A 27862-nucleotide genomic window follows, 5' to 3' on the forward strand; every position below is an offset into this window, starting at 1 on the left:
ACCCTTCTGGAGGTGCCCCCACCGTGACACAGCACAGCCAGGTGCCTCCGGAGGCTCAGGGAGCAGACGACGAGGGGCCGCGCTCCTCTCCCTGCCCCCACTCGGTGCCACTCTCCTGGTGTGGGGCAGGGGAGACCGCTCCTGACCTCTGACCCCTTCCTGTGCTCTCATTGTGGGGGCTCTTCTCCCCAGGGCCCCTCAGGCCCCAGACCAGGCCAGGCCGGTCTCCAGTGGCTCTCGGCTTCCCAAGGTACACTGACGCCCCACCCTGAGCCCGCGCGCCCGCCCACAGGGCCCCCCTTTGCTGGAAGTTTCTTTGCCTGGTGAGGCAAGCATAGGGTGCTCGATGGGCTCTTCTGCCGCACCCAGCCTCCTCTGGCCTCCAGAGTGGTGCCGCCTCGGACTCCTGTGCCGCCTCCTTCAGTGCTCCCTCCTGCTGTTCCTCCTCCTCAAGACACCTCTACATGTCCTGGTCAGTCTGCTCGGGGGCTGCGCCCCTCCTCATGGCCAAGATGAACCCTGCGCTTCTCGGGTCGCTGCTGGAAGCATGGCGGGGATGAAGCCTGGAGCAGGACGGCTCCCTCTTGAAGGCCGCGGAGTGGACCGCAGGACTCAGCCCTGCAGAGACAGGGCCACGAGCCCCTGATGATGGATGGCCGCTTCGGAGCTGCTGGTGGACCCGCTGGGGGACGTGGTGTGGACCTGCTGCCGTCCCTGGGGGCTGGCCTTGATCGCGGCCAGCCTGTCGTCCTGGGGGGCGCCCCACTCTCCTTACAGGCAGAGCAAGACCCGGTTTTGGGGTCCAGGGTGTGCCCACTGGAGGGGGTGCTGGCAGAGGTGGCACTGGTGTGCCCGGACCCACCCCCCGAGTCCCCAGCCCTGGAGCAGGGCAGGAACTTGGTGTCTGTGTTGCTCCTGAAGGTCCCCTGTGCTGGCTGATGGTGGGGCCCAGTCCAGCCCAGACAACTCTGTCTGCCCTGCTGAGCCAGGCGCCCCCTTCCCTAGACCCTGCAGCCCCATGGGGACAGCTGACTGACCGGTCTCTTAGCGCTTTGGGCTCCTCCTGGGAGTGTCCCTCCTGGGACAGTGCTGATTGTCACCGAATGGGAATGCATGGGGCCGGCCTCCCTGGCAGGGCTGAGCTATGAGGCAGTGAGGTGGCTGCAAAGCCTGATGGGGGTGGGGGGTGGGGGTTGTGCAGAGACCGCTGCTGAAGGTCCCACCAGTTCCTCCATCTGGGTCAGCATTGGCCCAGGGGCTGGGGCAGGGTCAGGCTTGCAGGGGCCCCGTCAAGGCCACAGGGGTGAGGACAGCCAGCTGACAGTGTTGTGGGGCCTCCACAGGGTGCTATCTGCTGCACCTTGGGGTGCATCCCCCTGATTTCTGTCCATGTTTGGGGGAGCAGTGCTAATGGGGGGTCTGTTTGGGCCCTGGAGGCCTGGCCCGGTGCCCAGATGCCCTGTAGCTCTCCGCAGCAGAGCCCTGCAAGGCAGCTCCCACTGAGCAGCCCTGCAGGGGGCCTGGGGGTCAGCTCAGGGCTCCTGCAATTTGCCCTTGACCCACCTGGGATCTTCAAGGTGAGGCAGAGGCCGTGTGCTTCGCGGCCAGCGGAGCACTGGGGTGCCCCATGCCTGCCTGGCTGCCCCTGGGGCTCAGGACGAGGGAGCTGGCTGTGAGCGGGTGGCCAGGGGCAGAACTGTGATCTGGGGAGGGCTCTGCTGGCTGAGTGCTGAGTGCGCCCGTTCCTGGTCTGAGCTGGGCTTCAGCTGTGGGGACCACTTGTGAATCCGGGCAGTATTGTGCCATCAGAGTTGGGCTCTCGGTGTCCCCAGGACCTTGCCGGGTGCAGACCAGACCTGGGCTTTGTCGGAGCTTGAGCGCAGGGTCCTGGGGCAGCCCAGGCTCTGTGTGGTTGCCGGGCACGGGAGAGACCAGCTAGGAGTGCGGCCCCCAGCGCCCGGCACGGCCGTGGCCCTGCTGTCTTCCTGCGCGTGGTGGCAGCTGTTCCTGCCCCGTGCACCTGCCTCTTTCCTCAGCGGGAGCCAGGTGGGGCTGCTGCCGCCCATGGCCTGGGGGTGCAAGGTGGCTTCTTGGCGTAGGAGCTGGGCCGTGGCAGGGGCGGGGGCCTGGATGGACGCTGGGGGGTGGGCGCTGCACTTGCGGGAGAAGCAGGGGTGACCCGGCGCAAGGAGGGGCCAAGCTCTCCTTCCTCTCCTTCCAGTGGGGCTCCGCGTGGAGGGGCTGTGCTTAGTCCGAGGGGAAGGAGCCCCGGGGAAGACACCCCTGCAGAGCGACCCACTGGGCAGAGGGCGCTGTGCCCCAGAGGCACTCGTGTCCATCTGCACCTTCTCTGTCCTCGGCCTCGGGCCTCCCGCGTCGCTCGGCTCAGGTGGTGCCCGGGGTGCCCCGGGGGAGAGGTGCCACTTGAACTTACCTGTTTCTGCCTCCGAAGTCCTAACCAAAGTTCAGGAGTTCGGAGGCCTGTCTCCTTTTCCTGGAAGAGGGGACTCCGGGCGTTTGCAGTGGCCAGCGGTGAGAGCAGCCGGTCTGTGGAGAGAGCGCCTCTTGCTATGGTCACCCGCTCCCTCTGTCCGGCGCCACCAGGATCCCTGGTGGTAGGAGAGGAAACAGTGTAGCCGCATCCCTCACCGGGACTCCAACCCAGTTCCCACCGAGGGCGAACGTCCTCGTCTCAGCTCACCATTGCTCCGCACGTCCCCGTGGCCTGGCTGCGTGTCCCGAATGGGTCTGGTTATGAATTCGGCACACGTTTTCACGATGCCGCCTCTTTCCCGCCAGCGTTGCTGAGTGGAATTTTCTGGTTTCCTGGGGCTGCTCTGGGCCTCGGGACGGTGGCTTAGGTGTTGCTGCCGGTGTGACGTGTCAGGGGCTGTGTGGACACCCCCACCAGGCCCGTGCCCGGAGCCCCGCGCTGAAGTGGCCAGAGGCCAGCGCGTGCCGCTGCCCGGCCCCCTGCACCTGCGTTCACAGACCCGGTCACGGTCGTCCTCACGGCGGCTCTGGCCCCTTCTTAGAAGCAGGGGGCCATGGTCAGGAGTTGGAGGACGGCCCAAGGGCGCAGAAAAGTAGCAGGGCCGGGCCTTTTTCCAGGCTGGCCTCCACCTTTCCCGAGCAGGTGGCCCCTGCCCCGAGGGCACCTTCTGACGGCTCTGGCGGCCAGCGCCTGCCCCAGCCAGGTGGCCCAGCGCCTTGCAGCCTCCGCTTCTCTGGAGTCTGGACTCCTCACCTGGCCTCTGGTGAAGCCAGGACGGGGCCTTAGTGGCCACAGGAGGGCAGGCCCGGCTCCAAGCCCCTGGGCCTGGGCTCCCTGGGCTGGCCCTCGTCACACCCTCAGGGTCTCCACTCTGTAATTGCTTCTGTTGTCTTGATTTGCAGATAGTATTGAAGCCAGCCTTGAGGCTGCGTCCTCGCACACAGAGGCGGCCAGCGAGCTCCTGGCTGGAGCCAGCCGGCACCAAGTAAGTCAGTTTGAGGGGACGGCCCGGCTGGCCCGTGGCCCCCTCCGTCCCCTGTCTCCCTGGGAGGCCCAGGCCCTGCTCTGTACGTGGGAGGGGCACGCCCACAGGGTCTTTTCCCAGCCGAGGTGGACTGGTGTCCGGGAGGGGAGAGGCAGGACGGCGGGGTCTGCACCCAGGACGCTGCGCACGGTCGCCCGCCGTCTGCACCCCCGCGAAGGCAGGCGGCCAGGGCCTTTGCCAGCTAGCTCTGTGGAAGCTGCAGGGAGGGAATTGGTCGAGAGCGCGAGCGGCGCCCGCCCGGGAGGTCTCACTGTGTGGGTGCCCACCCATGGTTTCCCAGGAGCACACTCACCGAGGTGCCCTATGGAAAGCTCTGTGGCCTCTTCTCCCCAGAAGGGCGACGTGTGTCGGGCAGTGTCTGCCTCCTTCCCAGAGGGAACCGGCCGTGGAGAGGGCTCCTCCGACCCTCCTGTTCCGGCACCTGCAGTCTAGGTGCCTGTGTGTTTCGGGTCTGCCTTTGGCCTGGCCCCGGGCTGGAAGCTGGGAGGGACCCCCCCTTCTTGGAGCCAGTGGAGCTTGGCTTGGGACCAGTTGGGTGGCCCAGAGGGAGAGAGAGCAAATATCAGACCTTCGTTCGCTTGCGACGGGGCTTAGAGCGGCCTTGGGGACGGACCACTGGGCCTCTGTGCTGACCCGCGGCGACCACGTGAGCACCTGAGCAGGCCAGGCGGGCTTGGGCCTTGGTCCGGCCGGGAGGGAGGGCTCGGGAGCCAGCGCCCATTCACTCGTCACTTACACACTCTGCTCCCCGCTGGGCTCTGACACGCCGATGGACCCCATGGAGCCCGCCTCTCCACCAGCGGACATCCTAAGGGTGGGGTGGGGCGGCGCGGATGGTCCAGCCTGGCGACAGGGGGACCCCGGGCTAGCGGAGCAGGGACGGCTTCCTGGGAGAGTACACGCTCCGTCCTGAAGGCCGAGTGGGATCGTCTCGGTGGAAAGGACGCTGTGCTCGGAGGCCAAAGGAGGAGCTGCCCGGGCAAGCTCAGGATGCCACACACAGGCTGGACGTGACCCCTGTGTGGGGGCCGTGGCGGGCAGGAGCGGGGCAGAGGGCTCCCGGGAGAGGTGGGCGGGTGGTTCCCTGGGCTCTCGTTCCCCGGGTCTCCGGGAAGCCAAAGCTGTGTCGGCTTCCTCTTTTCTCCGTCAGTGGCCGTCAGACTTGAAGTCAGGGTGCCCATGGGTGGGTCACACGTGGGAGCTGGTCAGTGCCACACCAGGAGAAGACAGGGGCCGTGGCAAGGTCTCATCTGCAAGATGGGAGCAGAGGCAAGAGAACAGCAGCTCGGTGCTCCCCGCCCGGCCCACGGCCCCTGCCACCTTGTGGTACACCGAGGGCAGCCAGGCCCTCACCTGGGGCCTCGCCACCAGGCTTGGTCCTTCCGGGGCCTTCCGGAGCAGAAGGTTCAGGTTGCGAATGAAGCGACACAGACTTTCCAGAAGCTCAGGGCCCGGCCTCTCTCTGACGGAAACTCTTCCGAGTGGCAGTGCCTGCCCGAAGCCCTGACCAACAGAAAGCCTCGTCTTGAGAGGGAAGCAACAGGCCGCCAGGGTGGCCCCCTCCACGAATGCCCTGGGGCCATCCGAGCAGGACCTGCAGATGCCAGGACCCCAGAAAGAAGGTGTGACAGCGGAGCAGGAGGAGCAGCAGGAGGCGGTGGAGGTGGCATGGGGGGCCACCTGTGTCCACGTGCACCTCATCAGGCCCAGACCCCTACCCCAGCCCCATGTTGCTCATCGGACCCTGTCCTCTGGGGCGATGCCGTCACCACCCCGTTTCCGTGGCAGTTCAGGAGCCCCTGTGCCCTAGGTGAGGTGAGTGGGGCTCAGACTGACAGGTGCGGCCCAAAGCTGCTGCCACGCAGGCATGTCCTTCCTCTCGCCTCCACTGGATGGAGGCGTGGAAGTGTCCGCCAAGACAGGGCATGACATAGCCCCACGTTTCAGGTTCAGGTTTTCCCTGGGGCATTGACCAACGTAACCTCCACACCCAGACAGGAGGGAGGATTAGTCCTTAGCCAGACCTTTCAGGTGCAGATTGGGGACTGAAGGTCCAGAGCAAAAGGGTTTCCCAAAGCCACATGGGTCTCAAGGGGAAAAGCTGATTTTGGAGCCTAGGCTGTAGGATTTCATGTCCAGGGCTTTTCCTGCTGCACTGGGAAAGCTTTGCTTCATGTACACCCTTCCACCCTCCTGGAACATCTACTTGCGGGAGGAGTGCACTCAGAGGTTGATGGATGGGTTCCTGGATAGATGGGTAGATGAATGGAGGCGTGGATGGACGGATGGGTGAATAGCCATAGGTAAATGGCTAGGTGGATGGAGGATGGATGGATGGACAGAGGCGTGGGTAAATGGATGGGTAGATGAAAGATGGATATGGATGGATGGATGGACAGAGGTGTGGATGGACAGATGGGTGGATGGATGGATGGATGGATGGATGGATGGATGGATGGAGCCATGGGTAAATGGGTGGGTGGATGGATAGGTTGACAGGGCGTGGGTAGGTGGATGGATGGTGGATTGATGGGTGGATAGAGGCAGGGGTAAATGGGTGGGTGGGTGGATGGAGGAAGGGTGATGATGGATGGATGGATGGATGGATGGATGGATGGACGGATGGACAGAGGTGTGGGTAAATGGATGGGTAGATGAAAGATGGATATGGATGGACAGAGGTGTGGATGGACAGATGGGTGGATGGATGGATGGATGGATGGATGGATGGAGCCATGGGTAAATGGGTGGGTGGATGGATAGGTGGACAGGGCGTGGGTAAACGGATGGGTGGATGGGTGGTGGATTGATGGGTGGGTAGAGGCAGGGGTAAATGGGTGGGTGGATGGATGGAGGAAGGGTGATGATGGATGGATGGATGGACAGAGGTGTGGATGGACAGATGGGTGGATGGATGCATGGATGGATGGATGGAGCCATGGGTAAATGGGTGGGTGGATGGATAGGTGGACAGGGCGTGGGTAAACGGATGGGTGGATGGGTGGTGGATTGATGGGTGGATAGAGGCAGGGGTAAATGGGTGGGTGGATGGAGGAAGGATGATGATGGATGGATGGATGGACGGACGGGTGGACAGAGGTGTGGGTAAATGAATGGGTGGATGAATGATGTGTGGGTGGGTGGGTGAATGGATGGATGGATAGAGGCATGGGTAAATGGATGGGTGGATGGAGGATGAAGGATGGATGGATGGGTAGACAGAGGGCTGGGTAAATGGATGGGTCGATAGAGGATGGATGATGGATGAATGCGTGGACAGAGGCATGGGTAGATGGATGAGTAGATGGACGATAGATGGATGGTGAATGGATGGACGGACGGAGGCATGGGTGGATGGATGGATGGAAGGAAGATTGGTGGATGAGTATAAGGAAAGATGAAAAGAAGGAAGGAGATGGATGGATGACGGATGAAGAAATTGACGGGCAGGTAGATTGGTGGGTGGTATGCGTAGGTGAACAGATGGACAGACTGGATGGTAGACCGCAGCCAGCTGGGTGGAGTGTAGACAAATGGCGGCATGGGGGACAAGCACCGAGGCTTTGCGGTTGCCAGGCTGAGGTTTGGACTTAAGTGTTCCTAGAGGAAGACTCACCTCTGAGTCCTGGTTTCCTCATACGGGTGCTGCTGCCCACCATGGAGGGGCATCAGGAGACCAAAGTAGGGCCATGTGCAGAGGGCCCCCACCCGTCACCTCCCCATCCCTCTGAGGTGTTGCCCCAGAGTCATGGCTGCTGGAGGTTGACATGTCCTGTCCCCCTTCACCAGCGGACGAGGAAGACGAGGCCCCCAGCTGCCTGTGGCTACCCTTGCGGACCCTGGATGGGCCAAGCCTGCCCGAACCTGACCCCCTGGACCTACGAGGAACTGTCCCCGCACCTGCCTCCTCGCCCTCCCCGCCAGCCTCCCCGGCCTCGGTGCCCCCTGCAGCTGCATTCCCAGGGGCCCTTGGACCCTCCCCGCCCTCCACTGTGCCACCCCCGCCCCCCGGGAGGTCCGCAGCGGAGGCCTCCGAGTTTGAGCAGCGACTGCTGGACTCCCATCGGCGACAGGGCGCCCTGCTCTCCCACTGGTCTCAGCAGCAGAGTGCACTGATGGCCCAGCAGAACCTGCTGCTCCAGAGGCTGGCCGAGCAGAGCCAGCGGCTGGCCGACGGCGTCGAGGCCCTCAACCGGACCCTCGAGAAGCTGGTGGAGGCCTGCCCGCCCCGGGGAGCCTCGCCCACAGTCCTGGACGGCAGCCCTGCTGGGGGAGTGGCCTCTGGGCCCACCAGAGGCCCCCAGGGCAGCCCCCAGGGCCCCCACCCGGGCCTGGAGGTCTTCTCAGGGATGATCCTGAAGGTGGAAGAGGAGGTCTAGGGTCTGGTCCCTGGAGGGCTGCACGAGGAGCGGGGACCCCAGCCCTTCTGAGAGGCAGGCTGGGGGACAGCAGGGCGGAGTTGGGGCCTCGATGGAGCCGGCAAGGACACAGGACACACTCGTGCAGGGAAAGGCTCTGGGGCCGGTCGGTGGTCCCGGACAGAAGTCTACTCAGGGACGTTGTGGCTGGAAGACGCGGAGGGGCGCTGGCGGGGCCCGGCCTCCGCTCCCGTCCCGCGCTCTCACCTGCTGTGCCGAGTGCCTTGGAGGGCAGAGCCAGCACCCCCCTGCGGCCACAAGGGGTATAGAGGGTTCGGTGTCCCCAGACCTGGAGGGGTGGCTCAGCGGGGTGTCAGGAAGGTCCCCAGAGGGTGACCCGGAGGGCCCGCCGGAAGCCTCCTCCTCCTGGACGTGTGGACACTGCGGGCTGGGCTCCTGTGGTTTTCTTGGTTCTGCCCAGGACGCCCCCGTCTTGCAGCCTGCGGTCATTTCTGCCCGGTGTTAGATCTGTGGTCTGACAGACACACGTGTGCATTTATGTCACCTGGTACTGTATGGGGCGGGATACCATTTTGTACCTACTGATGTTTCTTGCAAAAAGAATTATTTTTCCTACACAAGCATAAAATAACAACGGAGAAGGCCCTGCCGGTGGTGATGCTCGCGAGCAAACGAGACGGAGCCCGGTCCTGTTCCTCGCACGGGCTGTGCCTTTGTGTTCGGCCCCGGCAGGGAGCCCTGAGCGCTTGCTGGGTTTTCAGATCTGCTCTCTCCGTTACCTCCTGTGCCCCTGGGAGAGGGGGGGAGGGGGGGAGGGGGGAGGGGGGGTCCCTCAGGGAGCTGGGGCCAGCCCTTGGCCCTCTCAGACCGAGCTTGGGCTGCAGCCACACAGCCTGGGAGGCTGTTGGGGGCCAGGAGGGGAGGGCAGGGGTCCCCAGGGCCTCGCTGGTCTTGGGCCTCGTGCCCTCTGCCCGCCTCCCCTTTACTTCCTTCTCCTGACCCTTGTGGATAAAATCCCTCACGCAGAAGCCTGAAGGATCGGCATGGGCCGGACAGCATATTGGTGCCAGGGCTCGCGGGGAAGCCCCCGCACCGAGGAGGGGCCGGACCCGCGTCACTGGCACACTGGGCGGACCCTCTTCTGGTTTTCCATTTTCACCGTGAGCCAGCAGCGCCTCGGGTGACTTTGTCTCCGGAAGGGAGCCGGAGCTCTCTGGTGATTCAGCCAGCTGCCCCCCGCGACACGGCCTGGCCGCCCTCGCGGCCTCCTCTCCCTCTAGTCGCAGGTGGTGCCGTTTGTCAATGGCCGCCTTACTCAGGTGGCCCCGCCCCGCGAAGCCTTCCGTCCGCTCCGCAAACCTCGGATCCTTCTCCACACGCTCTCGAAGCCACCGTTGGTCCTCTCTGTGGGTGGAAGGGATGGGCTGTCCTTGTCCTATGAAACGTGCCTGACTGGTTGGCATTCACCTCCCTACTGTCCGTGAGCACCGCTGCCCCTTGCTTGTGCCACCTCCAGTGGAGACTGAGCCCTGGCCCCGGTCACACTCTGGGCCCTGATCTGGTCGCACGCTGGTCCTCGATCCTGGTCACATGCTGAGCCCTGACTGTTGTTACACTTTGACCCCTCACCCTGATCGCGTGCTGCGCCCTGACCCTGAGCCCTGGCCCCACTCACTTCCGTAATGTCTATCAGGAGCCCCCTTGGGGCCTGGCCCTGTACTAAGTGCGAAGATGCACAGGTGACCAAGGGAGACCAGAGGCCTCTCCTCCCAGCGCTTACAGTCTGCTGTAGGAAATGACACGAAGCAAGTAAATACGTATCAGTTAAGTGTTTTCTGTGTAGAAGTCAGAACTGGATCTGGTTGTATTTGGAAGAAACCCCGAGTAGCATGTTGTAGAGAAAACACGCATTATGACTTTTACTGAAGAGATTTCTGTGGCGAGTGGTCCAGCGCGGCAGGGTGGCCCTGTGGTCCTCGAGGACCCACGTGGCTTGTGGCCCCCTACTCCGTGGCGGTGCTCATGGTCCAGGATGGCTGCAGGACTCCCACCATTGCACTCATGTCCCAGGTAGCAGGATGAAGAGAAGGGATAAGTAGGCACATCCACTCCCTCCGAGGATGCCCCTCCTTGCGTCTCCTCCCATGGGCTGGAAGTTAATCAGGTGCCCCCACTAAGTCATAATAGAAGCTGGGAAGTATCTTTATAGCTTTAGCCCAAAATGGAGGTTCTGTTACTGAAGGCAGGGAGATGAACGGGCGACCAGCAGCCCCACCATGGGAGCCAGTGGTACGACCGAGTGGTCCTGAAGACCGGGCAGAAATGCGGCCAGGGGAGCGGGTGAGAGGGGCAGGGCTGGCAGAGTCCAGGGTGAGGCTGGGGAACAGCGACCCCACCCTGCTGGGGCCTGAGAGGTGGGGCGTCCAGGTCCTGAGGCCGCCGTGCGCCCTCCGGCCTCTGCGGCTGGAGCCCTGTGCTGCACACTGAGGGCCGGGGAGGAGCATGGCGGGGACAGCGGCCCGGGCTCAGGGATGCATGAGGGGGCCGGGCGATGACGCGGGGAGAGCAGCGGCCCCGGCCAGCCCCGAGTGCGGGTCCTTGTGCACGGAAGGGGAGCCGAGTGGTCCTGGACGTCGGCCTCGCACCCGATTTGGGTGCATCCAGAAGGTGTCTGCGACCGAGACGGGAGACGTTTCTGTGGGTCTGCGGCTTGACCGCAGGGCCTTCCGTGGTGTGTTCCGGAAGGCCGGAGAGGCTGCGGGTCACCTGACCGCGCCCCCTGTACAGACGGCAAACCTGAGAGCCTGGGGTGCACTGGGGGTGCAGGGGTGATGCCCAGGTCCTTGCCCTGTCCCCTCCCGGCTCTCCCTGCAGACCAGCGAGGCCGGGTCCCGCCCTGGAGTCGCCTCGGGACATGCGGGCCTTTGGGCACATCTGCTCTTGGAGCTTAGCCAGCCCGGACGGCTCTCCCGGTACAGAACAGTTCAACGTGGGAAACCCGTGATTTCAAAAGCTTGGCTTCCAGGGCGCCTGGGTGGCTGTCGGTTAAGTGTCTGACTCTCGATTTCGGCTCAGGTCATGATCCCAAGGTGGTGGGGTCGAGCCCCGTGTCTGGCATGGTGCTGAGCATAGAGCCTGCTTGGGATTCTCTCTCCCTCCCTCTGCCCCTCCCCTGCTCCAGCGTGCTCTCTCTGTCTTTCCCTCAAGGAAAAGAAAAATGCTTTGCTGCCTTGCAAAGAATAAACAAAGTAACTGGCCTGGCTCCCTGCCGGCCGTCGCCTCCCCCCACCGCCCTAATGGAATGTGCTGGAATGGGGAACAAGTTTAGGGCTGGCTGACCTGCGATCCCAGACCTGCCAGGGCCCTTCGTTGAGGGAACAGGACAGTCGGGCCTCTGTGCTGCGCACAGAACGAGAGGCCCACGTGAGCCCACAGTCGGAGGTCACCCCGTGAGTCACGGGGCCACTGAGTGGAAAGCTGAGGACACAGCAACAATTGCAGGAATGACAAAACAGGCCCCGTTATGAGCCGAACCGTGTCCCCGGAGCCACACCCGAGTCCCACCCCCAGGGCCGCAGGGTGCCTGTGCTCGTAGGTGGGCCTTTGTGGAGGTGACTGAGGTAAAGGAAGGCACTGGGGGCCCTGATGCAGGCTGGTGTCCCCACAAGAATGGGAGGCCAGGACGCAGACATGCACGGGGGTTGGGGGGGCGACCACGTGAGGACACGGGGAAGGGACGCCCCCCCACGTGCCGGGGACAGGCCTCAGGAGGACCGGCCCTGCCCGCTCCTGGGTCTCGGATCCACGGCTGCCACGGCCGGGAGGAGCCCGTATCCGTGGTCTCAGGCGCCAGCCCGTGGTGTCAGTTGTCCGCCGAGCTGACCACACAGGCCCCAGAGTGGCTTCAGCTGTTGGAATGAATCAAGCATGTAACACAGATAGTTCTTACGAAATATTTTCAAATAAGATGGAATCACAAAAGTGAATAATGAGAGATTATCAGAAGCGACCCAGTGTGTCTGGAAAATCAAGTGCAACTTTAAGTCATGAAGAAGTTCATGGAGGCCGCGTGTCCGGGCGTCTGGTCGCAGAAAATGCCAAACAACAGATGAAGGGAGCCCTGGAAATGCTACAGTGTTAGGGCTGTGAGGCGGTGGCGGCGAAGAGAGGAGCTCGTCCAGCCCGCCATCCAGGGCGGGGGAGGCGGAGGGACGCGGGCGGCAGGCCTGCGGGGAGAAGCGTGGACACCAGGGTCCCAGGGAAGGGATCTCGTCGCAGCGAAGAGAAGGGAAGAGCCTGACTCACTGCCTGTTTTACATCAACATCGGCAATTAGGGCAACTGCGGAACCGGGAGGGAGGCTGACAGAGCACTGAGCAAACCGTCAATGTAACGTTGTGTTTCCAACAAAACGGTCCTTCGGGAGCAAAGACAAAATGCAGATGTTTCCATACACGTGGGAACTTGGAGGGCTCACCACCAGGAGACTTTCCCCAGAGGGGTTTCTGATGGAAACCTCTGATGGATGGACTGCAGGAAGGAGGGAGCAAAGCTGGAAGGTCTGTAACAGGTGAATACGGAGGCGGGTCCAACAAACGGGCGTGTGAAATAATAAAGTTATTCTGCGATAAAATAATTGTGACAATAGCGTCTATTTTGCGGGTTCCATTTTTAGAAAGCACAGGCCAACAGTCGGACAAAGCTAGTGTGCCGGTTGGGACGAATGGTTAATCCCATCTGTTATTTGCAGGGAAGTTAAATATTGGTTAATTTTAGCTTCTGTTAATAGTTACGCTTGGTAAAAACTCAAGGGTTCCTTCATCAAAGTTAAAAACTTACCCTCTGCAAAAATCCCTGTTCAGAGGTTGGGAACACAAGTTACTCACGGAGAGAAAATATTTGCAAGTCACACATCTGACAGAGGACTTGTATCCTGCATATATAAAGAGTTCTCTGAGTTCAGCAGTAAGAAAATGGGCAAAAGATTTGAGCAGAAATTTACCAAAGAAGATGCATAGATGGCGTCGGAGCGTCACGAGCTGTTGGAGAAATGCAAATTGGCACGTCAGGAGCTCCCACCGCCGCCTGCCCGAGTGGCCAAAGGAGGAGACGCCCAGACGCGGGGAGCCCGGGCTGCCTGTGCACCGCCGGCGGGACGGCCACCCTGGAAGCCCGTTTGGGGGTTTCTTAAGTTAAATACACTGACACCAGTTGCATTTATCCTAGAGAAGCAGAGAGTCACGTTCACAGCAAAACCTGCACACACATGTTCGCAGCACCTGCGTTTGCAAGAGTCCCAAACCGGACAGCGCCAAGGTGTCCTTCCGTGGTAGATGGGAACTGCGGCGTGTCCACGCCGCGGAGGGCTGCCCAGCGGTGAAGGAGGACGAGAAGCCTGCGGGCTCTGAGCCCACCGGCCAGGCCTGGGGGTCATGTGCCGCGTGTGTCCCTGTACAGGACGCTCGCCAAGTGGCTGTGCGGCAGGAGCCTCGCACAGAGAGTCGTGACACCGAGGCTTTTCTTTCCGGAAGCAACTTTATTGTTGCCGGCACCGCTCAGTTGGGTTCGTACCCAAAGAACTGAGCCCCGAACGCCGTGTGGCATGGTTTTCTCTATATCTTCTACTTCTTTGACTCCCACATAAGGTAACACGCAAACGTGTAGAGTCTGATTCGGTGATCTCTCTCATGTTACAAGGTCGTGACTGATGTTGTCAAGTGAGCAAAGAGCAAGGTTGCCTTGAGGTTGCTTTTCGCCCCTTAGGGAGGGGACCTGACCACAGCCGCGCTGTGGCGATGCGTGGCGGAAGGGGAGCCGAGGTGGCCGGGCGTGGCTGCGGGGGGCTGCCCGAGGGAGCCCGAGTGCCGCAGGGCAGAGGTGTGTGGGTCACCACGGTGCTGGCCAGAGTCTGTGCGCCTGGGAGGATCACACAGGCCGGACGTGCACAGAAGGAACTAGTAAGAAGTGCGAGATCTGAGGCCAGGGTCACCTCTGAAAGAGGAGGGTTAGGGTATCTAACTTCCAAACCAGTAAAAATGCAGTAAGAATACAATTAAGCAAACAAAAATTCTCTTTGAACATGAAAAGAAGAAAACAAGGAAACAAAAACAATATAGGAGAAAAAAATACAGCAAGAGGGAAATGGGCAATCCTGTCCGGGAAACACATTTCTGCAGGTGGGTTCAAAGAGCCCGGGGAATGTCCAAGATCGTCCGACTGGAGGCAAAAGGTCTCTGCCGTTTATAAGAGGACAAGGTGACGATGTAGCTGCTCCCGCTGAACCCCCCCCCCCCCCCCCCCGCCTACACTGCAGGAGGCAGTGTTGGCTTCAGACAGTGGACGTTAGGACACACACATGTTCGTAAATACTAGGAAAAGGAGTAAATGAATTAAATGTGACAAAGAGAATTATCCTGTAACAGTGGCCTCCCAGCAGGAAAATGAAAACTCCACACCTGGATACACCTAATAGAACAGCTCAAAATGAGGTAAGTCACGGCCTTCCCTCCCCAGAGGGAGCCCAGCGTCCTGGAGGCTCCAGCCGCACGCGGGGCTCGCGCACAGGAAGTTAGCAGACAGGGTTCCACTTGCCGACACTCACTGAACTGCACCAGTGAGCACACGTGGCCCTTCTCCGGTACGCCTGGGACCTGTGCACGCTTCGACCACAAATTAGATATAAAGGGTCAATAGACTGCAGAGCCAGAGCCAGTACTGCATAGAACAGCGACTTTTAGAAGATGCAGTTGGAGAAATGCAATCTTTAGATGTAAGTAACTTAAAAAATACGTTTTTTTTTTTTGTATGTTTGGAAATTTAAGAAGAGTCCTAAGTAACTCAGGTCAAAGAAGAAACCGTCAATGGGTGTGTGAGAAAGACGTGAGCGAGTAACGATGAAGCGTGCTATGTCCTAGTCTGCCGGACGCTTCAGAGATTGCTGGCCCGAAACGCCTCGACCACGAACCAGGAAGAGGCTGAACATTACCGTGTGAAGATATTAAAGAGATTAAGTAAAAGAACCACAGAAAAAAACCGGAGAGTTAGAAGGGAGAACCGCGTAGAGACGGGGCATGTTCAGTGAGTCATAATAGAGTCTCCACAAAGCCAAAAGCAGATTGTTCGGGAACACCGTGAAAATAGACAAGCCACTGATAAGATTGATGCAGGAGGAAAAGAGCAGAAATTCCCAAATAAGAATTCTGTGAACAATTTATGCCACCCTAGCTAGAAACTTAGAAATCAAACGGGCCGATTCCCGGAGAAGCGCTGGGCCGCCACAGACCAGGCACAGGGCCCCCAGCGGCTGCCGCGGAGAGCACTGGGCCCGTGTGGCCTCTCAAGTATGCTCCTCCGACCTCCAGGGAAGAGGTCCGGCCTCTACAGACTTTTCTAGAGAGCAGAGAGAGGGGAATTCCAAATTCGTGATACAGGGTCAAATCAGAGATGGCCACACGGCAAAGGAGCACGGTGGGCCCGCCTGTCCCAGGACCGTAGACGCGGCAATCCCGAGTAAAGCATCAGCCAGCCACACTGTGTCCGTGACCGACCTTTCCAGAGCTTGAGGTGCAGTAGGATACACACGTGTTCACACATGCATGCATGCACGTGCACACTCGCGCACACACACACACACACACACACACACACACACACACCTACCTGCACGCATAGGGGTCTTTGCTGCAAGGACCAGGGCTGACGACAATACCTGTGTGCTGCACACTGACTGACTGTCGCCCTGCGGCCCCTTGCCTGGCTCTCTGGCCACGAGCCCAGCTGCCTGACCCGTGGGAACCGAATAACCGGCCCCGACTGGCAGCAGGAAGTGGTGAATGGCCATCTTGGCCCAGGGCAGGTGCTCAACCAGTGTCGGTCTCCTTTCCTCCCCGGTCGCCCTCCCCTTTGCTTTCCTATCGGAGAGGATCCCCCTGGTTCATCCCCTGCGGCTGGCACCCCCGTGCTGACCCCGTGCCGACTTGTCTGCTGGGGCACCGTCTCTCCCAAGTATGACACTGGCTCCACGAGGCAGGGCTCTGGCTGCGTCCCTGCCTGGTGCCTAGGACAGTGCTTAGCATGCAGTAGGTGCTCAGTAAAAGCATGTCATGCAGGAATTGGTGGGGGTGGGACTTCACAGGCACCTGCCCCCCCTCCCCCCCCCCCCCCCCGCCAGGAGGCAAGGCTGGGCCTGGTGCATTGGGCAGTGAGGTGAGGAGGCACATGAAGGTCCTGTGAGGTCGGCCTGGAGTCCTCCCCTCCCCTCCCCTCCTCCCTCCTCCCTCTCCCTTCTCCCCTCCTCCCTCCTCCCTCTCCCTTCTCCCCTCCTCCCTCCTCTTTCTCCCTTCTCCCCTCCTCCCTCCCCTCCCCTCCCCTCCTCTGTTCCTTTATCCCCCCTTCCTCCCCCTCCCTCCTTTCCTCTTCTCTCCCCTCCACTCCCCTCCTCTCTCCTTCCTTCCTTCTAGAGTCAGTTGACCTTCCCTGGTGCTCAGGCTCTGGGCTGCTTGTCCCCTGATCATGACTTGACCTTTTCCATTTTCCTCTCTGTAAAATTAGAGGTTTGGATCTGGTCAGCATCTCAGATACTTTTGCTGGGTGCCTGCCAGCCGTCAGGTTCTGGGCTCAAGCTGTCCAGGCCCGAGTTAGGGGTCATCCCTGGGCCTGGGTTGGGTGGGTGGAGCCCCTCTCCTGCTCCCGAAGGCCAGTGGCTTCCCGGCCGCCAGCCAGCACCCAGAGGAGGCTTTGGGCACTCTTTTCCTGGCATTCTTGGTGACGGGGTGTTTTCAGCACCACTGCCCAGAGACCCCGCTGCCCCTGGCCGGGCCTGTTGAAGCCTGCCGTGGGGGGAGGGGAGTGTGTATCGACGGGGGTTGGGGCCGCCTTTTCATTTGGAGACTGAGCGGGTTAAATCAGCAGCAATTTGATTTTGCGAGGGCCCGAGTGTGTGCGATGTCCCCGGGTGCGGGGAACAATCTCATTTTCGTGATCAGATTGTTACAGATTCTCTCCTCCGTCTGCTGAGAAATGTACATGCGAACTGTGTTCCAGACAGCTGGTGGGAACGTGGGGGGCGGTCAGAGGGTGACCCTGTGTGCACTTGGGCCCCAGGGCCTTGCCCTTCCCGTCTGCAGCGGCTGTGCGGAGACCCACCGGCCCTGCTCTTGGATGAGCGCCGTGCAGGAAAACAACCCTCGGCCAAGATTTAGATCAATCCGCTCAGTGTTTAATAAACGCCCTGCGTGCAGCACCCGGGGGCCAGAGCCGCAGACCCCCTCCCACCTGCAGGGCGGGGCTGGGGTGGAAGACAGGCCAGGGGGGCCCAGCGAGCGAGGGGGATGCTCTCCTACCTTCATCAGTGTGAAGCAGCGGGGCACTCTGCCCCAGAGCCCCCTGGGAGATGAGCTCCTGACAGGGCCCTGCACCTGACTCAGCCCCCACCTACCTGTCCCACTGTCCTCAGCCACTCGAAGCAGCTTCAGATCGGGCAGGCCTGAGTTCAGGGCCGGCACTGCCACAGCCCCGCTCCATCGTGACTCTGGGGTGGTCCCACTCCTCTGAGCCTGCTGTACGACGCCCAGGATGTCGGGGACACTGGGTGACAGGTCTGGTCTCTGGGCTGGCAGTGGGGGTATCCTGGGGTTGGGGCCTGTGGAGCCTGCAGGCACGCGGGGCGATGGGTGCGGGTCCTGGGGCCAGGCCTCCGGGCTGCTCTGGGCTGCAGGGAGCTCCTGCAGGGGGCTCCCCCTGAGCCTGACGCAGCCCTCCAGCCCCCCCCCCCCCCCGGCAGAGGCCGCCTTACCCTTTCTTGATCTGCCCAGATGGAGAACAGGGCTGGTCCTGGGGCGTGGCTCTGGAACCCCGTGTGCCGACCCCACTCCGTGTTCTTGCCTGGCCGGTCAAGAAAGTGGGCGCGCATTTTGGGCGCTGAGAGGGTCAGCAGGACGCCGGCCAACAGGCTGTGGGAGGGCGACTTGAGGCGGCTGGCCAGCCTGGCCGCCGTGTTCCTATTTTATGGGCCAGGGTCGGGGGTGTCCTTGAGGCCCAGGAGAAACTGCCAGAGAGAGTGGCTAATTAAATGCCAGCACTGTGGGCCGGACAAAGGTGGAGGATAGATCAGCATGGCTTAGGTTGATTGGGAAAGGCCTCCCAAAGGAGGGGAATGGAACTGCGTTGAGACACCAGCGGGATCTTAGAGCTGGAAAGGCCTACCCCCTAGGGTGGGGGAACTCAGAAGTGGGTCCTCACAGCGACCCCATGAGGCGAGAAGCCTGTCACCCCATCGCACAGGTGAGAAACCTGAGGCCGGAGAGGTGGAGACTTGTCCCAGACTCAGTAAGCGCTCAGGGAGCACCTGCCCACAGCCCCGGGGGAGACAGGCGCGGGCATGCCCTGGGGGCGCCGGCGAGCGAGCGCGTGCGTGTGTGTGTGTGTGTGTGTGCAAGTGCGTGTGTGCACGCCGGTGTGTGTGCACCTGAGCACACTTGCCTTCTGGGGTGGTGGTGACAGGAGCACAGGGGAAGAAGTGGTCCATTTTCCGGATGTGGCTTCTCCAGGAGCTGGCCAGCTCTGCAGGAAGCGGCTGAGGGCTGATGGGGATGCAGGGAGCTGGGTGGGGGACGGGGAAGAGCAGCGGGCCCGGGGCCCGGCCCCCAGCCTCTGAGCCGTCCACCCCACCGTGCGAGGAGGACGACCCCCACCCAGGCCGCTTGCCAGACAGACCCTTGTCTAAGGGTGGATCTCCAGAGAGGCCCAGACCGATCCACAAGTGCCTCTGGACTCTCACTTGGGGGGCCGGCCTCCGGGGGCCCCTTCTAGCCCAGCTTCTGGCTAGCCCGGCAGCTCCAGGTCCCAGATTGAGCTCCGGAGGAGGACTGGGCCTGCAGGGAAGCTGCTCAGCGCCCCCGAGCCCTGGCCACAGGGCAGGCAGGTGGGAGGGCCGGGCCTGGAAGACGGTGGGTGGCCGGGGAGGAGGGAGGAGCGCCCCGAGGCTCTGGGCTGGGCGGGCAGCTACCAGCCCGCCCCTGGAGAAGCACCTGGCCTCCTGCCCAGCTCCGGTGTTCAGATGCATGCACGAGGCCGGCTGTCAAGGATGTGACAGGCTCACAAAGAACCCGTGCCCACGCCAAGCGGACCTGCTCGGCCTCTCTGCTGCAGGAGAAGTCGGCCTCCCACCCTGCCCCGGGCCAGCTTTGCAGGCTTCAGCTGGGAGGGCCGTGGGAAGGCCTAGGTCCTCCAGAGTGAGGGGTTCTGTGTCTAAGGTCACCCCCAAGTGGGGAATTGCCTCCTTGAAAGGGGTGACGAGGGGACGCCACCCCACAGCGGGGTGATGGGGGGTGGGTGTATGCGTGGGAAGGTCCCATTCAAGACCGAAACAATGCAGTTTTTAAGGGACCGGGAATGTGGGCTTATTTTCAGCAGCTGTATGCAAATTATATGCAAATGAACCCGTTTTCCTTCCAGTACCTGTGGCCCAGAGCAACCATGTTCTAGAGGCCCAGAGTCAGCCCAGCCTCTTGCCTCCTTCACAGCAAGAATCCCCTTCTCCAGAAGCTGTGCTGCTTAGGGCGGGCTACTGCTGTTTACTTAACATGGGTTCTAATCCCAGTTTTGTGAATGGCTGCTTGTGTCTGACCACGAGCAATTGCTTAACCTCTCCACTTCTCGTGTTTCTTTTCTGTAAAATACACATCAGTAATGCCTCAGAGGGTTGCATGCGAGGCACTTGGCACAGTGACTTGTTCTGAAGACAGTGGTGGTGGTGATGGTGGGTCCTCTTCCCAGGCATGGCTCAGAGCACTGGGATAGTGGAGAAGAAAGGCGTCTGTGTCTTTGAGATGCCTCCCTAGCGTGGAGCCGGTGTCCCAACCTGTGTCCCTACCCCACCCTGTGTCCCTACTCTCTCAGCACTGGAGGCCTCTGTCCCTAAGAGCTCCATTATTCAGCTTCTCTCCACGGCCACCTCTCCTGTTAGTGGGGACCGTGGCTGACCTTTTCCAGAGCCCCTGGAAAAGAGCCACGCCAGGCAGGTGGGAGCATAGGGGAGGCTGTGGCCACATGGCCTGGCACCCAGGACCACACCCTGTCCTGTCTTCCCTGTGGGCTGCAGGGCCCTGTGACTTCCTCGGTACGTCAGAGCCCCCACCCCACTGTCTTCATTACACCCGAGGGGCCTGCCTCCCAGCTGGCCTCCGGCTCCCGGAGGGAGGGCCCAATCTTGTCTCTCGCTGCCATTCTGGGGGTCGGCACGGGGCTAAGTGCAGAGTGAGGGTACAGGGCCTGCCAGAGGGCCCCGCTCGGCCTTCTCGGAGCTCCCCCTGGGGCACTGCCGGGTGGTAGAGGGCATGGGGCACCGAGAGCTCCCCGGGTATGGTCCGGTCCCTTATCCCACTCTTGGGCCGACGTGCCGTCCACGATTGGCTGCTGTCTGCCCAGTTTGTAGATATGGACTGAAACCCGAGAAGGCTTGCGTTTGCCTCGAATCGTGCACCCGGGAGGTGATGGAGCAGGATTGGAATCTAGGTCTCTCTGATGGCCAGGCTCTCCCAGGTCCCTAAACGCTTCTGGCAGAGCCATAAAGGCAGGGAGGACCGGTATGAGGGAAGAGCCACAGAACGGTGGCCCCGGGAGAACCACGCGTGCAGCGGCCCCAGGGGGCAGCCCTCACTCCCACCCACCGTGCACAGAGAGGTGTTCTGAACTTTCTGGAAGCTCAGGGACTGTTTGGTGTACTTGGAGTCTGGAGTGGGCTTGACGGGACAGGCAGCTTCCTTCGGGGCCGAAGGGGGTTGGCTGGGCAGCTCGGCTGAGGGAGCCATGGAGGAAGGGAGGGCCCGCGTGCCAGGCCGTGCAGGTGGCCGCTAGAGAAGCCAGTGCAGCCCGAGCCTTGGAGGCGGCTGAGTCCAGCTGGCGGAGCCCTGCCTTGTGCAGACAGACAGACAGACAGACACAGGTTTGATTTCATCGGAGCACCTCAGTGCTGCCAGGCCCACGGGACCAGGGCCCACGGCTCCACTGTGCTTTCCGCCAGCAAAGAGGGAAAGGACACACAGAATTGTGTTGCTCTCAGCAAAAAGCTGGGAATACCTGCGTGAAATCATTCCTGTCTTCTGGAAAGGGCTCCGCTCTTCCCACACCCCTCCTCCCAGTCCAGCCTGGCGTCTGAAGGGGGCTGGAGGCGGCAGGAATGAGCAGCAGGCCACCTCCTGCCCTCTCACCAACCCCGCTGTTAGTGTGGCCCCCCGCCGTCCCTGCTGCGTCACCGAGAAAGGTCACGCCCAGCCCTGGCTGGGCGGGGCCTGGTCGTGTGGCTTCAGAGCCCCTCCCGCCACTGAACCTGTTCCTCCGTCAGCACGGCCTGCCCCGTCCAGTCTCCCTAAAATGCCCCCTGAGGGGGAGCTGTGTCTGGTCTGAGGCCACTCATCTGTGTGAGCCACAGAATGGCCATCCTCCGGGGTGCAGGACAGGGGAGGGGGCCTTGCGTGCTCCTTTGCATGTCCTCGTACCTGGGCAGGACCTGACAAAGAGCTAGCCTGTCCCCTCGTCACTCAGCCCGGCCTCACACCTGTCCTAGGCCGGAGACAGGGCAGGAAGTGACATGCGCATCACACAGATGAAACAGCCAAGGCGCAGGGAGGTTAGGGGACCTGCCCGGCGCAAGGAGGAGCCAGGATGGGGACTCTGTGCCGAGGCCACCCCAGGCCTGCCTCCAAGCCACTGCAGACAGGAATGATGAGGGCGGTGACGGCCATCGGTAAACCGGGGCGCCTCGCTGTCCCCACCAGCTCAGGGTCGCGGAAGACACAAAGGTTGGCAGTGCCCGGACCTGCGTCCTGGCTGTGTTAGTTACTTGCTGCGGGACTTTGAAACCACCATCTCTGAGCCGTCCCTCGTCATCCGGAACGTCTCCTTCCCAGGTCTGGGGGACTCGAGTGACACCATGCAGGTGACTGCCTGCCGGGAGCTCAGCACACGCGGGTGCCTCTTCTCGCAACGAACACAGCCACTGCCAGCACCACCTTGGACTCAGGGCCAGGCCAGGTCCCAGCCCCGAGCTACATCTGAAGAGAAGAGGCCCCGGGAGGCACAGTGACTTAGCCTGGGTCACACAGCCGGCCGGTGGCCCTGCCTGGCCTTCTTCCCGCCTGCTCCAATGCATTATTAATCTGGCCCACCTTCGGAAGATGAAGCAGTGTGTCTGTTTACCTCTTGACAGCAGAAAGGGAGAAGAACAAAATTAAGCCAAATAAATCGCTCAGACGCCAAACAAGCGCTCTCTCAAAGCGCGTGCTCTGTGATAGAACACGGTGCCCGGCCCGCCAAGAAGTTACCGCAGGACGTGACCTGCTCCCCTGATGAGCCGTGGCCACGTCTCGTGGAGCCACAGCTCCGAGAGAAGCCCCCGGAGTGGGCTTCTCGGGATGAGGACCCAGTGAACAGGGGATCGGAGTCTGGAGAACAAGGATGTGCCCGAAGTGCGTGGGGTGGGAGGTGTGCATCTGGTTACAGATGACGTGGGGTCATCCACCCCTCAGTATTCCCATCCTGTAAATGGGCTCTCTGGTCCACGGAGGGAGTTTCGGGCTTGAGCGACAGCACCACGGACAGCCCCCTCTCCCTCCGGAGGCAGAGGCGAGGCTGGGCCACTGAGTCGTGCAGGGTCCCTGTGCCCTCCTTGCCCAGGTGCAGACCCCGGCCTCGGGGAGCAGTGGCGTGCCTTCGTCACTGTGCGAGCGACACGGGAGGGGACAGCCGGGGAGGCCGTCTGTGTGTGGGGCTCTGCCCTTCTCCACCTGACCCCTCGGGTCGCCTGCCCCTGCACGCGGTGAGGTCAGGGGTGCGGGGCGGCCATCCGGTCTGTGCGTTCCCGGGCTGCGTGGACTGTGTTCTCCACCCCTCCGTACTGGCTGCTTCGGGAACGCCAGCGAGCGCTGGTTAATGGCACTATCGGCGAGACAGATGAAGAGGCTCTGAAGGAAAAAACGAAAGCACAGGGACGCCTGTGGTCCCAGGACTGAGAGACAGCCGCACATGCTTTCATCGGAGAGCAGGCTTTCCCGCTCGCTGACGAGGCTGTGACGCGTGGCTGCCCCCCCTCCTCCGGCCCAGCCTCCGTGTGTGACTGGCGCATCCCCCGCCGAGCTGCCATCGTGCCACCCGCGGTCCCTACGGCTGGCGGCCACCAGAGCCTCCCTGTCCACCTTGAGGAAGGGAGCAAGGGCCCCAGAGTCACACAGCGGGTTAGTGGCGGGATTTGCCGACAGCCCTTCCGTTGGTCGGAGCTTCTCACGCGCCTCCTGGCCTCAGTCGGCTGTGTGGCCGTGGTCACGAAAGATCCCAAGTCTCGTGGCTGGTTTCTCCTGGTTTTTACACGTCCACGGCGGGTTGGTGGTGGCTTTGCTCCTGTGCTTCTGACTCGGGGGCCCAGGCTGGCGGGGCAGCGCCCTCCTAGACGTCGCCGGGCTCCGGGTGGAGAGACCAGAGTGGAGGGAGAGCCCTCCGTGGCTTTGCAGGGTCTTCGTGGAGGAAGCGGGGGACTCCTGCTCGGGTGCGCTGACCGGAGTTTCCAGGGGCGGTCCCCCTGCCCTGGGGGAGGCAGCGGAGGGCGGTGGGCATCACGGAACAGAATGCACCCTCCACATCCCCAGAATTGCCCCCCCTCTCCGCCGTGCCCCTGCCCCCCCTGGCTTTCATCGGCCCTTCCTCCCCTCCCCTCTGCCAGGCCCCGCCCACCTTGGGGGTCTGGGAAACTCACCCGCTGCTCCTCCGCTCCCGGACTCAGTTCTCTGGGGTGAGTTCCTAGTAGCAGACTGCCCCTGTGCCAGGGAGGGGCCCCAGTGCCATCCTGTCCCCCCTACTCACCTTGGCAACCCTCCACGTTTGGACCTTGCTCTCCTCACACCACCCCTGCGGGCCCCGCTCTCCTCAGCCCTCCCCCGCTGCTCAGTCCAGCCCCGACAGAGGACTCGCCTGGCACAGGGCCTCGGCCTGCTGTCAGGTCTCAGCTTCCACCTCTGGTCCAGGTGGGGCCTCAGGGCCCTGGAGGAGCCCCCACTTCCTGCCCCTCCCTCCTCCCTTGGGCGCCCAGGCTCGGGGCTTTGCGGGTGTAGTGGACCCAGGGCTGAGTGTGTGCCGGTCGAGGAGGAGAGCTGTGCGTGCGGGGCGCTGTGTGGCTGTGGCCACTCCTGGCACTCGTGGGCACAAATGTACAGTTGTTGAATCCGTGAGGGCTTGGTGGGCACGTGGATGACGGCACGCTGTGGCCACTGTGGGCAGCAGCCTTTGTGATACCCTCACTCAGCCCGTGCCCGACAGCCCAGGGCATGCTGGCACGTGTCAGGTGCTCCACAGGTTGGCAGAAACCGCTCAGGAAGAGGAGTGTGTTGGGTCCCCAGCAGGTGGAGGGATTCAGAATCGACCAGCTTCTGCCTTGTGTAGACGGCATCTCACGGAATCCTCAGTCTGTGTGCAAGGACAGGGCCAACGCTCAGCGCAGCTAAGGGGCTTTCCCCCAACTACACTCGACTGGGACCCTGTCTGCTCAACCCCAGGCCAAGGGCCTGGCTGTCCTCCTCTTCTGAGGATGAAGGAAGGAGCCAGGACTGTGCCCAGAGATGGCAGGGGACGGGGGCGGGGGGCATGCCGGGCAGGCGGTGGGCAAAGGTTTGGAAGCTGGCTCTTGGCTCTTGACTCCGGCTCTGGGGTCAGGCTGGGGCTGGGGCAGGGCAGCTGGAGCATCTCTGGCTGAGCCCGAGAGAAGGGACCCCTGAGCATCAGCACGGGGGGAAGTTTGTGGGGGCCTCTCATGGGGGGCTGCTGTGGGGGGGGGTTGTGGGATGCGGGCTGGGGGTGTGTGAGGCACGGCCCTCTTCGGCGCTGGCCGGCGAGGACGGGGCCCCCGTGGCCTTGCAAGCGGACACATCTCCTGGGACCTGGCTCCTTATGGGATGGGTCTTTGGGACCGGACATTGGTGGGGGGTCTCATGCTGGATGCCAGGATCTTACCCCTGGGCACACAGGCAGCATCGCTGCGTGCGAAGAGCCATGAATCCTGCTGGAATCTTAGAGCCCTAGGGTTTTAGAATCACGTTCACAGACAGGGAAGGTTCTGTGATGGTCCGAGATGATGTATCAGGGAAGCCCTAGCAGGTCGCAATATTGTCATTCTTGGTGATGTTTCCCAATCTATTATATATTTTTAAGTTTTTAAAAATGTTTATTTTTGAGAGAGAGAGAGAGAGAGAGGGAGACACAGAGTCCGAAGCAGGCTCCAGGCTCCGAGCTATCGGCACAGAGCCCCACGCGGGGCCCGAACTCACAAACCGCGAGATCACGACCTGAGCAGAAGTCAGACGCTGAACCGCCTGAGCCGCCCAGGCGCCCTCCAGTCTGTTACTCGATACTCACACAAGGTCGTACATATCACAGGTGCAACATGATACAAGGTGTAACACGATGAACTTGGGTTGACCGCTCCTCACCTGACGGCCCAAACTACCCCTCGCGTCCCCGTCCTGCCGTCTCTGCTCTGGCCACACGTAAGCTCTCCCCTGAAGTTTGCGCGTGCGATCCCCTTGCTGTCACATAGTTTAAAATAGCTTTGTATCAAACAGACAACGTCGGTAAAATGTGTTGCTCGCTAAGCGGCGGATTGTCTGGTTTTGCTTATTTTTAGCTGCATAAGAATCAAGCCGCACCATTTGTATTCTTCCAGGACTCGCTTTTTTCATTCCACTTCGTTTCCAAGACCGGGCCACGGGCTCGTGCACAGCTGTGCTTCCTCTGGTGTGGCCAGTGATTCTCCTGCCAGCGGGCCAGCCCCGCCCTGAGGCCGCGTGTCCGCCTCGCTGCAGGGCGTGGGGTTTCCCTGGGTCTGTGCTCGGGGCCAGGGCCACCCCGTCCGTGGTCGTGGCTGTGCTGGGGTGCGAGGCTCCGCTTTACCGGGCGAGACCGCGTGGTTTTCCAGGGCGGCCGTGGGTTGTCCTGTGCTCGCCAGCGACGTGAGAGCGTTGCCTCTGTGCTATTTGACATTGTCAGAATCTTTAATTTTTGCCAATGCGGTGGGTGTGAAATAGTATCTAATTGTGGTCCTCATTTGCATTTCTCTGATTACTAACGAGGCTGGAATTTTTCATATGTTTATATTTGTGTTTCCTTTGCTGTGAAAAGTCTGTTCATGCCTTTTGCCCATTTTAAGAATTGGATTGTTTGTTTTTTCCCCGTTTAATGGCTTGTGGAACATATACACACACACATATGGGCGAGTGTGTGTTCTGTCTGGATGCCACTTGGTCCGCACGTGTTGCAAATAGCGTCTCCCGCTGCGCTTTTCCTGCCCCGTCCCTCGTGGGGTCTCTTGAAGACCCCCCGATTTTGTGCGTGCTTGTGGACTCCCCATGTCCCGAGTCTGGAAGACTTTCTCCTTTGTTTTCTTCTAAGGACTTGGCACTCGTGCGTTCACATTCCTCCCCCGGCTGTTCAGTGGCCCCGCACCGCGTGTAAGACGCCCTCCGTGTCTGCCTCGTCCGCTTCTGTCAGTCACCCAGTTGGTAGTGTCACTGCCATTGCGCTGACTCGAGATAATCCGGCAAACTCGAACATTTCACGACGCTGGGTCTGCCTGTCTGTGAACGTAGGTACCTCTCCATGTATTCCTATCTTCTTCAACGCTGTTATGTACATTTAGACGATGAATCTCTCCGCGTATAGCTTTCAGATCTTTTTTCAGATTGATTCCTAAACGTATATTTTTGTTTGTTTCCCTGAATGGCCCACGTGGCAGTGTGTTGCCTGTGTGCATGGATGTGTGTCATCCCATAAACTGAGCGCCAGCCAGCCCCACACCAGGGGCTCAGCATTTCCGGCGCTTCGCTTGAGGCTTCGGGATAATCCTGTCATTGCCGATGACCCGGTTGTGTGTCCGTCCTTGGCGTAGTGACCTCGCTGGCTGCCCTCCCGGGTCCTGCGTGGGGGGGTGGGGGTAGTGCCGGCCCAGGGGGAAGGCCCCGGGGTTCCGGTCCTGCCCCACGGAGGGAAGAAATTGTACATTTATTGTAGATACTCCGGTCAGATCGAGCAAGTTTGCCAAGGGTTCGAAAGTTTTGGGTGGTCGTTTGTTTTAAATCCTAGACGGCTGTTGATTTTCATCTAATATGCTTTCGATCCATTGAGATGGTTCAGTTTTCTCCTTCACTCGGTTAGTGTGAGCGACACATGCACACACGTCTGGCACTGAGCCGCTCTAATTCAACGCGGCTGGTTCACGGTCATGGAAGCGTCTTGTGTGGTCCTATTTTATTTAGAGTTTTGGCACCTGTCTCGGCCTCTACCTGTCCTGACTTCTCCGATCTTGTCTGATTTTGGTGTCGGTTTTATATCAGCCTCACATAACGAGTCAGGGATCACTCTTTTTCCTCTGTTATGTACCGGATATTCTGTGCTCACAGCATATGTAAGACCGCTTGGGTTCTCTCTTGTTCTGGAGTCGCTTTGGGTAAATGGTATTTTTCCGGGGATTCATCCGTCTCCCCGGTTCAGACTGCAAGGCTGCAAGCGTGATCATACTGTTCCCTCACCTCTGCGCGATCCCCACTCCGTGTCCTGTGCCCACTCAGTCCCAGCCTTATTCGTCCAGTGACTTCTCGCCCTGATCAGTCTTTCTAGACGTTTGTCTTTTTCATTAGCGTCTGTGCCTTGTTGTTCTGCTTCGTGCTGGTTGGGGTTCGCGGTGGGGCTTTCTGAGCCCCTTCTTCTCGCTGCCAAGGCCTGAAGCTCCAGCCTGGCACTTTCTAGAACTCCGAGCTGCAGCCTGTGTTTCCTGCACCTCGCACGCTAGGACCCCGTGTATTTTCATCAGTGCTCAGTGTGATGTATGATCACTATACGAGTTTTTCTTTGACCCAAGAGCTATTAAGAAGTGAATTGTAAAAGTTTTTTAACCCATGAGCATTTTAAA

At 61.0% G+C, this 27862-nt stretch overlaps 1 protein-coding gene across 1 annotated transcript in view; it reads left to right on the top strand.

Annotated features, from left to right (window-relative positions):
• TSNARE1 (t-SNARE domain containing 1) overlaps window positions 1-27862 on the top strand; it is a 162479-nt gene that overhangs the window by 96215 nt on the left and 38402 nt on the right. Inside the window, 1 exon segment of the mRNA XM_032591902.1 lies at window positions 3397-3479. Coding sequence (XP_032447793.1) covers window positions 3397-3479 — 83 coding nt within the window.

The sequence above is a fragment of the Lynx canadensis genome, chromosome F2, assembly GCF_007474595.2.
Source record: "Lynx canadensis isolate LIC74 chromosome F2, mLynCan4.pri.v2, whole genome shotgun sequence".
Classification (NCBI taxonomy): Eukaryota; Metazoa; Chordata; class Mammalia; order Carnivora; family Felidae; genus Lynx; species Lynx canadensis.